The sequence below is a fragment of the Corylus avellana genome, chromosome ca3 (assembly GCF_901000735.1).
Source record: "Corylus avellana chromosome ca3, CavTom2PMs-1.0".
Classification (NCBI taxonomy): Eukaryota; Viridiplantae; Streptophyta; class Magnoliopsida; order Fagales; family Betulaceae; genus Corylus; species Corylus avellana.
In genome coordinates, this window is record NC_081543.1 from 10,379,648 (window position 1) to 10,392,756 (window position 13,109).

Genomic DNA, 13,109 nt, shown 5'->3' on the forward strand with positions numbered 1-13,109 from the left:
AAAGATTTAATTTTTTAAATTAAATTAATATTTTAATCAGATAAAACGGAGAGTTTTGAGTGGACTAACGGCAATTAACAAAAATTGACGGTAGAGAGTTTTCTAGTAGTTTCGAGTGACCCAAGGACAAAATTTTCGAAAAAAATACTTAAGAGTTTTTAATAAAAGCGCATTGACCTAAGGAGTTTATATATAATTTCCCTAAAATTTATGTACCCCTCAAAATATCATTCAATTGATAATGTCTTTTTCAAATTTTTAATTGTAAGAATGCCCCGCTCAATCTATCAAAACATCGTCAATGTCTCCCCACGACTAGCAATAAGACAAAAATACCTCAATAGATTTCTTAATAAGATAAAAATACTCATATAAGTTAAAAATAAATAAATAAATAAAAAATTGACGTTTTTAAAAAACGAAAAATTTTAATTTAAAAATAATATATATTTTTTATATTTTTTTAAAACGGAATGATTTTTTTTTTCAATTTTGTTTAAAAAAAATGAAAGTTTTTATTTTTTTAAAGAACTTTTTTTTTAAAGGAAATTTTTATTTTAAAAAAAAATACAAAATTAAAAGAAATAACGAAAATTTTTGATTTTTATATAAAAAAAAAATCAATTTTTTTCTAATAAAATGATTTTTTTTTTTTTTGTTAGTTTTATGTTTTTTCTAGAAGTTTTAGTATTTTTGTTTTTATTTTTATTAAGGGTAATTTCGTCATTGGAAAAACATTGACAATTTTTGGAAGCTTGAGAGGGAATATTGTCACAATTAAAAGTTTGGAAGGAAACATTATCAATTGGGTGGTAGTTTGAGGGATGTATGTGGACTTTCCCCTTTATATAATCTATTAATTTAGAAAATATGTCACAATCTCATATAATTTTGACATATCATTTGAGAAGTCAATTTTTAATTTTTAATTTTTTTTTTAAGAAGTGTATCATTTCTGAAAAAATATAAATACCAATGAAGTAAATACTGTGCCGGGACCAAATCCGACATTACAGGGCGGAACTAAAACTTTTAACTTGAGGTGCAAAATTTTTTTAAAATATTTTTGGACCACCTTATGACTTGGGGGGCCTGGACCCCCCAATCCCTACGGTGGTTCCGCCCCTACAAGCATACAAGTCCACATAAGGTCTGAGACTGATAATAAGATGGACCTTCGTTTCAATGGGACATACCACATTCCATCTCCTATCCTGCCAACTCTAATAACAACCTCTCACACCATAAACCACCCCAAATGATGGAAGTTCATAGAATTAAGTATAGTTTTTTTATATTTTTTATATATTTTTTATATTATATTATATTAAATATATTTATAATTTAAAGTAATTGTGCAATGTGTTACCTATAATTGGCGCATGATGTCTCAAATAAGAACATTATGACATTATTAATTGGTTTGATATGACATAAATCCAATTAATTAGAAATTAAAAACTTTAGAACTAAATTGAAATTGCATGGAATAGAGTGTAAATTTTTTCCTCTTTTGAGCAAAAGTTTGAGGATGGCCCATCTATGATATTCGAATCAGGATTTTTAGTAAAAGTTGGGGAATTGTTTACCAAATTTTTTTATTAATCTAAACCGTTTAAAACTCACCATGTGTCTTACTTAATATAAAATAATAAAATATTATTTAATTTTTTAAAAATAAAATAATAAAAAATATTTAGTGGCTTGCCATCCCATAGGGGGTGACCGGCCACCCCAGCTCAGAGCTACCCCCTAGAGCCTTGAGTGGTTTTGCAGGTCGATCGGTTGCCCAAGGATGGGGCCCCATGCGGAAAATCGCCATCTCATCACATATTTTTTAATTATTTTTTTTATATTTATTTTTTTAAAATTTAATAATATTTTATTATTTTATATTGAATAGAATGCGTAACGAGTTTTAGACGGTTGAATGAAATTAGACGTTTAGATTGACAAAAAATTTAAGTGGGCAATTCTCCCGCTATTGCTGGGATCGACATCCTATTCAGTATTCAGCACCGCCTTATACACAGCACCGCTTATCAAGGGGTATAAATAAAGTTGTGAGGCATGAAAGAGAAGGAAAGCCGTCACGCTTAACGTGGGAAAGAAATTAAGGGACGGTTTTTTTTTTTTTTGCCTCCAATTGCAATTCTTTCACCAAATCCCATAAAAAACAAGCAAACACCCAAAACAGGAATGGTGAAGTTCTCTTCCTCTGACGACAGCCCGGAGTTCTTCAAAGTTTTCCTCCCCTACACGAGCTCGCACCAAATAGTAATCTCTCTCTCTTTCTCGCTACTGCTTTTCTAATGGTTTGGTGGGTATGACGAGGCTTTGCTATTATGTGAATTTTGTATTTGTTTTGGTTCAATGGGAAAAATACTTCGTCTTTCTTTCTGGGTTCATTGATTCATGAAGTTATTTTCTCTGTTCTGGTTTTTTATCATCAAAGTTGATACAAAAGGGGTTTTAATCTTTACAATATATTTGAGATAAGAAAAGGGTCTACTTGAGCCTACTTGATTGAACGATATTATATTTTAGTTTTTTTTTTTTTTTTTTTTTTTTAAGATGTTCAGAATTTGATGTTTTGTTTTAAAAAATACCATGATGATGTTGGGATTTTTTTTTTTTTCCCATATGTGATTATGTACTTAAATAATGTAGAATCTAGTAAACGAATTTGATGTTTTGTTTTCAAAAATACCATGATGATGTTGGGATTTTTTTTTCCCATATGTGATTATGTACTTAAATAATGTAGAATCTAGTAAACTTTGTAAAAGAATTGTTTAAGATGCATGACTGTTAGCAGCCGTTTTGATTTAGAAGATGTTAACTTTCCCATGTTACATATAGATATACGAATTGCCATATATGTATAATACAGCCACACTGTAAATCAAAAAAAGAAAAGGAAAAGAAAGAGAACAATGTATAGTACTTGAAGAATTGTGGATAAATTTCTTTATGCCAAGTATATCATACAAGGGTCTTCTATATCTTAAGGGGATGATCGTGCTTCTTGGTCTTCCCTTTTTTTTTTTTTTTTTTGGAGTTTTGATAAGCCATAGATTCCATTTTTGGATATTAAAAAGGTTCTTTCTAGAACCTAAACAGGTTATTAGTTTTGTCTTGTCGTGTAGGCTATATTTATCCTTGAACAACATCTGTAAGATGATTATATGTTCTATGATATAGATTAGAGTGTGCACCAGAGAGGAATGTGCAGTGTTTTTCAATGTTAGATGGACTGTCACTACATGCTTGTTATCTGGTGAAAACTAAATCAATCTATTTGATATTGTAGTCCATACCACCAGCTTTTATCAGGCACTTCAATGGAGCCATACCAAAGAAAGCCATTCTCTTTGATCATACTAAGAAGCCTTGGAATGTCACACTGGAGCAAACTGAAGGGCTCTTGTGTTTTAAGAATGGCTGGCAATGTTTTGCTAGCGATCACTCTCTGGAATTTGGAGACTTCCTGGTTTTCAAATACAACAGAAATTCTTCATTTGAAGTGAAAATATTCAGTAAAACTGGATGCAAGAAGGGAGAAACTGTGGCTCTTGATAAGACTATTCCATCTGTTGATTTGGAACAAGATTCTAAACCAGAGAAAACTTTTAGAAGACCCATTTGTGTTGGCAAGCGAAAGCATTCGGAAATAGTCCTCAAGAAAAATGAAGAGGCAGGTAGTGAGTTGTACTTAATAATTATTATTTTCAGCTAACTGCCTTTTTTTCCATTTTTTGTTTTGTATAACATGAATATATATATGATGTAGAAAGTTGTATGCTTACAGGCTCATCTAAAGCTGGTCAGCATAAATCGCGAAGAACTGTTGAAACAAATCTTGAAAAACAGAAAATCCCAAAAGTTGGTCAATTTGTTGCACCAAAGAATCCATACTTTGTGGTGGCCTTTGCAAACCATATGCAGTATACCTTGGTGAGTTTTTTGGTCTTGTATTTTGCAGTCTATTTGCATTGTTGTTCCAAATATCTGTTGGGTGGGGCTTTTACCATGGCCCCCATATCTGCTCCCCAGCAGAAGGCTGTTCCCAGAACTGCCTGTCCATCCACTGGGGGCGAAGGCCAACTGTATCCGGCTCCAGCGGATGGATAAAAATGGGTCTCATCCGTTTAGCCCATGATTCCAAACTTTCCCTTTTGCTGGCCTCTTTGAAAAGCTCAATGGTGAGCTTGTGCCGAATCTCGAACGCATGCATTATAAACTTCTCATTGTCGTCATCGTTGGCGTCTAGGTCACTCGGAGACTTCTTGTGGATGGAGCCCGGGAATTTGTGGGGTGCATTTGGTTGCGAGAGAGAGGAGCTGTAAAAGGTTGAGTTTTTCTTGTTATTGTTCTTTGTTAGGAATAAAGTGGTCATGGTGTTGGGACGTGGAAATGTGGTCTTGGGAATGGGATTGGGAGAAGTGGTGGAGGAGGGTAGTCAACTTGAGCTGAGTCTGCGGAGGAGGAGGGTGTGGTCTTAGTTGTGGTTGTGGAGAGAGGAGAAGATGGTGGAGTTGGGATTTGGGCAGAATCACACATGAGAAAATAAGGGAATATGCACTTTTGCTGAATGTTTAATATATATATAATATTAAATGTGTAGGTGGGCGGATAGTATCCGCAATTGCATGCCCTTAACTCACTATCTGCCTGTTTGGGGCAGTTTTTAAGAAAAGATCTGATTGCCCAGGTAATGACGGAAAAAATCTGCCCATTACCCTTACAGCTGGGTGGAGCTTGGCGGGCAGGTCAATTACAACATTTGGGTACAATAGTTATTTTTTTATATATTGATAGAGGAGAGTTGATAACCTTTTTCAAACTTTGATGATATATTTTGAGAGAGGATAAATGTTTGACTGCAGAGTGGCACCTAAGAGATGTATATATATACTCTTGTTTTACCTTCCATGGTATATAATTATTTAGATATTTGAAGAGTTTGTGAAGGTCATTGAGATTTTAGTTTTAGATGTTATAGAGACAAATTGATTATTACGGTGTATACTATTTGGTGTTTGTTCATTTTTCAATTTTTTGGAGATAATGTGTGTGTTGGGACATTAAGTTTAGAAACATCTTGAAGTATTTGTCTCGAGTGAGTGGAGTGGAAACTGAGTTGGATACAACATGAGCACTAATGACTTGTCCATAAGATCTATCTTTTCAGAAGATTATAACTAGTTTTTTTTTTTTTGGAATTCTGTAGGTGTGAATCAAATTTTGTTTTTATTCTTGCAATATACTCTTAAATTTAATCTGATCACCTTGTATATACATATACAAATTGTTTTCTTGCCACTGTGAGTCATGTTAGGTTGACATACTTTCTTTAAGTGGCAGAAAGAATAAATTCCTCATGATATTGTTTCGGATTGCAGAATATTCATAGATCGGTGATTCAGGCATTTAACATTAGATTGAAGGAAAACATGGTGATTCGTGATCAAAACAGAAATAAATGGCCAGTGAAAATATCGTTCAGAAGTGATGGCCGAATCTCTCTTGGTTCTGGATGGTCTGATTTCGGGAAGAAGAACAACTTACAAGTAAGAGACCAATGTGTGTTTGAGTTTGTCCTTGGAAAGGGAAATATATGCAATGAAATTGATGTGCAAATTCTTCGTGGAAATGCAAGATTAAAGAACCTTCGTCAGCATTGGGTTTTGCAGAAGGCCGGGCCATTGTTCTTCACATAGTGTGCAACATATATTTTGAGGGAATGTAGGCTGAACTTGGTCATGTCACACTGCTTCTTTCTACTATATCTGCATATATGATTTTTCTTTTCTTGTTTCTCTAGATACTCTGGTTATTGTTACTTCATTTTTTGAAAATTTGTGTTTAGATCTGCACTGGACTTTCATGATTTCTTATTAGAGGATTGATTGCATTGTGAACATTGCATATCCTTGGGCCTAGCATTAGGAGTGACTTGGCCCTTGTGTCAATAATTATACCTAATATAATCACCTGTAGCATTACTACTATTTAGACCTTTTGACCTTCTAACTAAGAGAATTATTCCATGATTAGGCAATGGGAATGCATCATGATAGACATTTTTCAAGAATGAGCAGTGGAAAATTTAGAACTTTTTGTTACCTTGCAATATGCACCACACTACCTTTTATCCATATCAATGCAACTGTCTAGGGCATCAACTCAGATTTCTAACCCAGTGCCATCTTCTGGTCCTTGGTGGTTTTTTATAAATCATTACACTTCACTTGGTTCAATTTTTTGTAATTGATTTCCAAAGTGGTTAGGTGCACATTAGGATATGAGTTTTATGTCTGATTTGTGTAAATCACCATGGGTCTCACGAATGTTTTGATAGGGTTGAGTCTTGTTATAACTCAATTAAATTTGAGGGAGCGTTTACGATTTTCACTGTTTAGACTCTTCTTGTGTATTTTTAGTAAGCGAGTGTTCTCATAACCACTTCGAAGTAAAGTAGTCACCTTCTCTGACTTCTCTCTTACCTTTTTGTTCAAGGAAAAAAAAAATCAATGGCAGTTTTTGTCTTAACTAGCCTATTGGTTATTGTTAAAGTTTTTTATTTTCTTATTTCACCCTCTCAATTTTTAAAAAATAATAACTTCTATAAGGTCTTGATTGTGCCCATCAATAAGAGGTTGACACCTCAGCTTGGAAAAAAAAAACTAAAAGAGAACAAAATATTGGATCAAACCAAATTTACACCTAAAAAAACTCTTCATCTATTTTTTACATTAACCACTCATTACACCGCCGTCACCGACCAGTCAGACACCACTGCCCACGTTGGTGAGTTCTCCCCCTCTCTCTCTCTCTCTCTCTCTTTGTGATCAAAGCAAATATGCTCTCCTTTTTGCTCTCTCTCTCTCTCTCTCTCTCTCTCTCAGTCCCATCGCCTAGCCCCGAATGGCACAAACCCCATCGCACAAAGCTTTGTTAGGTTCATCCCTCTTTTCGTCTCAATTCTATCAAGTAGCATCCCATGGCGATGGTGGTCTAAGCTCATTGGGGTGTGCATGGATGGCGCAAATTGAGGAGATCCCTAAGCTGAGTGTTGATGTATCAGTGGTTGGGCAGTAGATCCGAAGAAAGAGTAGCAAATCTGGCTGCCTGGGCGGTAGATGAGAGAGAAAGAGGGAAAACTTACTAGCATTGGTGGTGGCATCTGGTAGCGGCAACGTGATGGGTCGTTAATGTAAACGGTAGATGAAGAGTTTTTTAAGGTGTTAATTTGGTATGATCTTATGTTTTGTACTCATTTAGTTTTATTGTTTCAAGTTCAGGTGTCAACTTCTTATTGGTGGGCACAACCAAGACCTTATAGAAGTTATATTCTCTTTTTAAAATTATTATTGGATTTATAAACTTATGTATAGGATCCACATAAGCCTCTCATATCTAATGGTGATATTGAAAACTGAGAGATTGGGAGCAATAGAGAACGTTAAAAAAAAGAAAAAGTAATGATTAACTTTTACTAACACATCATCCAATTATATTACAATGATAATAATCTATTAAATAACATTAAATATGTGTGGCTCGGTTGAGTGAAAATGGGAACAAAATTCTCTCTAGTCCATTTGAATTGGATAATATCTAGTTAATTATATTAGAGATGTATTTTTATATTTTTAGGAGATAAAAATGAATGTCCCATATAACTAATACAAATCTAAATTCCTGAAAATGTGACTTGGTTGAGGGAAAGTGGAGGAGAAAGTTACCATTACTTTTGAGAAACAGGATCATCTCCAGTTCATTATGTACTAGAGAATATTCAGTTCATGCTTAGAATTTTTGAGAAGAAATCCTATGGTCACAAATGGGATACATATCCCACTAATAATAATAATAAAAAAATATTATTTTAAATTACAAAAAATAAAAAACAAATTAAAAAAAAAAAAGAGGGGTAGCCACCCCTTCTTTTTTTTTTTTTTAAAAAAAATTTATTAATTTAAAATAATATTTTATTATTATTATTTTTATTAATAAAATATGTATTTCATTTGTGGTTATAAGATTTTTAAGAAAAAATCATAACTATAAATAACTATAAATTAAATATTCTCCTGCCAGGATAGCATTGATTGCTTACTTTGGGTAGCATTGATTACTTGAGGATAAGATCCCACTATGTAGCAGTTGGACAGCATTTGATTGATAGCACAGCAGCACTTCAATAAAGTCTTGCAGACTCTGCACCTCCCCTCCCCCTTTGAAGAAGATCCGTTGCAAATAAACAATTATTGCAGTTTGGGAAACTACAAAGCAGAAAGTAATGGCACCTATACAACCCTATGTGCATTTATTTTTCTTTTGCTTTTCTTCCTCCGGACAAAGCATGGGGTGGGGGGTTTTATAACAATGGAAATTTATTTTTTTAAAAATAAAGAAAAAATAAATTTCTATTTAAAAATTGCTGCATTTTAAATAGAAATTTTGGCTTTTAGGTGCTATACTCCTTAAAAAAAAAAAAAAAAAAAAGTTCACAAGAGGTAGTTCTACTGTCTAAGACCACGCTTAATGAAGCGGAGGTCGTTAATTCGAATTCTCCGCTCCTCTTATATGGACTTGTAAAAAAAAATAAAAATTATATAGGTCCAAATTTAATTTTAATCTCACTCATTAATAAAGAAAAAAAAAAAAAAAAAACCTTGGAATTTAAGCAAGACAGTTGACAAAACGACAACGAGAGTCAAATCCTTAAATAGGTGGGAATCTAATAGATCTCCGACCCCACAGGCAGGTTGAAAAGAGAGAGGGAGGGAGAGAGACGTGTTCCATCTCCGTTTTGTTTTTCCCCAAAATCCAATTTTCTGATTCCGAGCAAACCATGAAAACCGGAGAAAGAGCCAAAAACAAGCAAACAGCCAAAACAAAAATGGTGAACTTCTCTTCCTCTGACGACAGCCCGGAGTTCTTCAAAGTTTTCCTACCCTACACCAGCTCACACCAAATAGTAATCTCTCTCTCCCTATCATCTCCTTTTGCCTTTTGTTTTTCTAATTCTTGCTGGGATTTTCTTTTTGGGTTCATATATATATATGTTAGGGGTTTGAATCTTTACAATAAATCCGAGACAAGACCACATTTTTCTGAAGAATGATTTTATATTTTAGTTTTATTCTTTAGAAGTTCGGAATTTGATGTTTTGTTTTGTAAAATACGATGATGAAGATGACGATGGGATTTTATTTTGCATAGTCCACCCAGAATACACACTACATATTGGCCTTCACAACAAAGTCTACATATTTTTTTCCAAATGTTCCATTTGTAGTGATTTTAAGACTATTTTTGTTTTGTCTTTTGTTGAAAAAAAGTGTTTTGATTTGATGTAAAATACAAAATAGTAACGTGAGTCCTAAAACTTTATTAGTTTTTTTTTTTTTTTGTTTTAAGAAAAAAAGTATGGAGAATGATAAAAAAAGATACATGAGTAGATGTTTATGGCTTATTTGGGAAGCCTATCCTTCCCAACTTATCTCAATAATTTTTATTTATTTTTTCTTTTTTTAAGTTGATTTGACACTACTTAACTCAACTCAACTCAAAATTTTTTAACTCAACTAATAAAAAAAAAAAAAAAATCAAAAATATTAGAGGTGGTGGCCGGACCACCCCTAGGAGTCTCAGGTCGGCCACCTCTAAGTTGGTTTAAAACCATCCCTTTTTTATTTTTTTGTTATTTTATATATATATATATATATATATATATATATTATTATTATTATTATATATTATATTCTTCAACGACCTAAACATAATTTCAACTATTTTTTATCATCGATATTTGCAATTTTGAATTTAGTTGAGTAAAATAGAAAAGCAGCGCACACCCCAAACTAGCCTGCTGCATTTTTCAATTTTGCGAGGGTAGATAAGGTGGGATGAGAAACTAACAAGAATGATGAATAGACTGCATGATTGTAATGGTGAAAACTCAATCTATTTGATATTGCAGTCCATACCACAAGTTTTCATCAAGCACTTCAATGGAGCAATACCAAAGAAGGCCACTCTCTTTGATCATACTAAGAAGCGTTGGCATGTCAGTCTGGAGCAAACTGACGGGCGCTTGTGTTTTACCAATGGCTGGCAAAGCTTTGCCAGTCACCACTCTCTGCAATTTGGAGACTTCCTGGTCTTCAAATACAACAGAAAGTCTTGGTTTGAAGTGAAAATATTCAGTAAAACTGGATGCAAGAAGGGAGAAGAAGCTGTGGCTCCTCCTGATAAGACATTCCCATTTGTGGATTTGAAAGAAGAAGATTCTGAACTAGAGAAAACTTGTAGAAAACTCACTTGTGCCAGCAAGCGAAAGCATTCGGAAATCGGCCTCAAGAAAAATGAAGAGCCAGGCAGTGAGTTGTTTGGCAAAGCTTTTTCCTTAGACATTGTAGGTGATGTAGATTGGAATATTTGGTATAAAAAAGTGAAAAAAGTTAAATGTTTTGATGTTGATTTTTTTGTGAAATTGTGATAAACAGTAACAAAGGAAAAAATGAAAGGCTTTGCCAGACAAAGGCGTAGTCTTTTCTTCCATTTTTTGTTTTGTGTAAGATGAAAATGTATGATTCAGAAAGTTGTATGCTTTTGCAGGCTCATCTAAAGCCGGTCTGCATAAATCGCGAAGAACTGTTGAAACAAATCAAGATGAACCAAATATCCCAAGAGTTGGCCGATTTGTTGCACCAAAGAATCCATACTTTGTGGTGGCCATTGCTAAACATATGCGGTATGGCTTGGTGAGTTTTTTTTTGTCTTGTACTTTGCAGTGTGTATATATATATATACATTGTTGTTCCTATATCTTTTGGGTACATTAGTGATTTTTGATATATGGTGAGAGAGTGTAGAATGTTCTTTAGACTTTGATGATAAATGGTTGATTGCATAGTGGCACCTATCCGATGTGTATACACTCTTTTCCACGGCACTAGGCCGTGGGTTTACATGGTCAAAGACCCATAGCGATATTTGGTCGTCGGTCTCTATGACCACCGAAGGTTTTTGTTTTTACTTTTTTAATGACGGGGAACCCCTATAAGGCTGGGCCACTTCGTATACCTACTCCTGTTAAAGTGTGCCCTTCACACGGGTCGAGTAATACTTTAAGTGGCCTGGTCTTAAGAAATTGTTTGCACCCAAGAAAATTTGAACCTTGGACCTCATGTGACTACCACAAAAACCAAGGCAGCATAATTTTATTTTTTTACATTTCATAGGGACATAGTGGCACATGTTAGTCATGCGATGTATTTTTTTGTCCAAGTTAATGGGAAATCTTAACATAGGGACATTGCAACTTTTTAAGATTTTGGGCGAGAAAATTAGAAATTAAGTTGTATATAGATATATTTTTTTCTAATTGAAATTAAGTTGTATTTGAAATGGGGTGAGTGTAGTTTCTCATATATATATATATAGAAATGCTTCACATGTTCTCATTTTCCCACTTTCAAATGCACACTTCAATCGTGATTTTCACGGCCACACTACGGAGCCTAAAAGTGTGTAGCATTTTCTTGAAATGTGAGAGAGAAAAGAATTTTCATGATATTGTTTTGTGATTGCAGCGTCTTCAAAGAAGTTTGGTACAGGCATTTAACATAAGATTAAGGGAAAACGTGGTGATTCGTGATCAAAACAGAAAAAACAGAAATCCGTGGCCAGTGAAAATAATTTTCATGAGTGATGGGCGAATCGCTATTGGAACTGGATGGTCTCATTTCAGAAAGAAGAACAACATACAAGTAGGAGACCAATGCGTGTTTGAGTTTGTCATTGGAAGGGGAAATATATGCAATGAAATGCACGTGCAAATTCTTCGTGGAAATGCAAGATTAAAGAACCTTCGTTGGCATTGGGATTTGCAGAAGAATGCATGATATTATGAAGGAATGTAGGCTGAACTTAGTTATGTCACTTGGGATTTGCTTCGTATTGGTTTAGTTTTTTGTAATTTGCAGAAGAATGCATGGTGTGCAAATCCTCCAATGGCGCCTTTTTTTTTGAAGTGGTTGAAGTTATTTAATTTCTTGTTTCCCTGCATAGCCGTGGTTATTACCTCTTTTAGTCTTTTTGTTCTTACTATTAAGAGTTCTTTTTCTCTTTTTGCTCTTACTATTTTTTGAGTTTTCTATTTTGGGAAAGTGAAGGAAAATTAGTGTTCTTTTTACAAAACTTTTTGGAGAAACTTCACTTTATACTCTTGAATTATCATGCGTTTTGAGAAGATTCCTTAATTTTTAAAAATTTTAAATTTAATCTCTTGAACTTTCAATTTGATTCAATTGACCTTCTACGTTAGATTTAGCCTAACACCCTTAACAGAAATGACTAAAAAGATCAATTACCCTTTGATTTTTTGATTTTTTGATTTTTTTTTTTTTTAAATTGTTAATTTGAAATTAGGGGTAAATTTGAAATTTTATAAAAAAATTAGGGGGTATAAAGGTTATTTTTTCACTTTTAATATTTAAAATATGATGAAGTAAGTACATTGTATCAAATTGAAAGTTCAGGATGTAAAATTGAGAGTTTTTGAAATTTAAGGGAGTCTTGTCAAAATGCGTAGTAGTTCAAGCGTCTTAAATAAAGTTTACCCAAACTTTTTAAACGGTCTTTTTTCATTTTTTTTTTGTTCTAAGAGCATTTCTAGTAGCTTCATTGTCATTTTTCCTACATTTAAGGATACAAACTTTTATTATTCTTGACAATTGCACTCCTAAATTATATTGTAATAATATTTATTTTTATGTGCTACAAGTGTTAATGATGACATCTCAGCCTTGGCAATTGAAAGTTTGCTAGTTTGTGACTCCAATTGTAAAGATCAGTCAGTACCTTTGGAATATGATGCCTGGTGAACAATATTATAAGCACGGATAGGCCCATGAGCATTTGGGAGATTAAGGATGAAATTTAGGCTAAAAGACAGAATATTTTTAAGAAATCAGAATTTTCTTTTCTTTGTTTTCTACTCAAAAAAATGGCTTCAAAGTTTTCTTCTTTCTTCTTTGGGTCTCACTGCTGCTGCTATCTAGTGAATGAAGCAACAGATAACACTCTGGGGT

At 33.5% G+C, this 13,109-nt stretch overlaps 2 protein-coding genes across 4 annotated transcripts; both read left to right on the plus strand.

Moving 5' to 3' along the window:
• The first annotated feature begins 2,155 nt into the window (after positions 1-2,155).
• On the plus strand, positions 2,156-5,868 carry LOC132176290 (putative B3 domain-containing protein At5g66980). Of its 2 annotated transcripts, XM_059588456.1 has the most exons (5): positions 2,156-2,277; positions 3,314-3,701; positions 3,812-3,957; positions 5,406-5,573; positions 5,663-5,868. In XM_059588456.1, exons 1-5 carry the CDS (start codon positions 2,200-2,202, stop codon positions 5,750-5,752), a joined length of 870 nt encoding a protein of 289 aa, XP_059444439.1. In that variant the 5' UTR covers positions 2,156-2,199; the 3' UTR covers positions 5,753-5,868. The 2 variants fall into 2 exon arrangements, with proteins under 2 accessions (XP_059444439.1, XP_059444438.1); XM_059588455.1 differs by having other exon boundaries at positions 5,406-5,868.
• Positions 5,869-8,794: 2,926 nt separating this feature from the next.
• LOC132176133 (putative B3 domain-containing protein At5g66980) lies at positions 8,795-12,038 on the plus strand. Of its 2 annotated transcripts, none has more exons than XM_059588260.1 (4): positions 8,795-8,989; positions 9,995-10,433; positions 10,633-10,778; positions 11,610-12,038. In XM_059588260.1, the coding sequence occupies exons 1-4, from the start codon at positions 8,864-8,866 to the stop codon at positions 11,919-11,921; spliced, it is 1,023 nt and encodes a 340-aa protein (XP_059444243.1). In that variant the 5' UTR covers positions 8,795-8,863; the 3' UTR covers positions 11,922-12,038. The 2 variants fall into 2 exon arrangements, with proteins under 2 accessions (XP_059444243.1, XP_059444245.1); XM_059588262.1 differs by having other exon boundaries at positions 9,995-10,394.
• Positions 12,039-13,109: the final 1,071 nt, after the last annotated feature.

What these genes read in the sequence shown, in the direction of transcription:
- LOC132176290 (XM_059588455.1), top strand. Translation starts at nt 2,200, where the DNA reads ATGGTGAAGTTCTCTTCCTCTGACGACAGCCCGGAGTTCTTCAAAGTT. An exon ending in ACACGAGCTCGCACCAAATA is followed by an intron (nt 2,278 to 3,313) that starts GTAATCTCTCTC and finishes TTGATATTGTAG; the next exon opens with TCCATACCACCAGCTTTTAT. An exon ending in CAAGAAAAATGAAGAGGCAG is followed by an intron (nt 3,702 to 3,811) that starts GTAGTGAGTTGT and finishes GTATGCTTACAG; the next exon opens with GCTCATCTAAAGCTGGTCAG.
- LOC132176133 (XM_059588260.1), top strand. Translation starts at nt 8,864, where the DNA reads ATGAAAACCGGAGAAAGAGCCAAAAACAAGCAAACAGCCAAAACAAAA. An exon ending in TTTTTCCTTAGACATTGTAG is followed by an intron (nt 10,434 to 10,632) that starts GTGATGTAGATT and finishes ATGCTTTTGCAG; the next exon opens with GCTCATCTAAAGCCGGTCTG. An exon ending in AACATATGCGGTATGGCTTG is followed by an intron (nt 10,779 to 11,609) that starts GTGAGTTTTTTT and finishes TTGTGATTGCAG; the next exon opens with CGTCTTCAAAGAAGTTTGGT.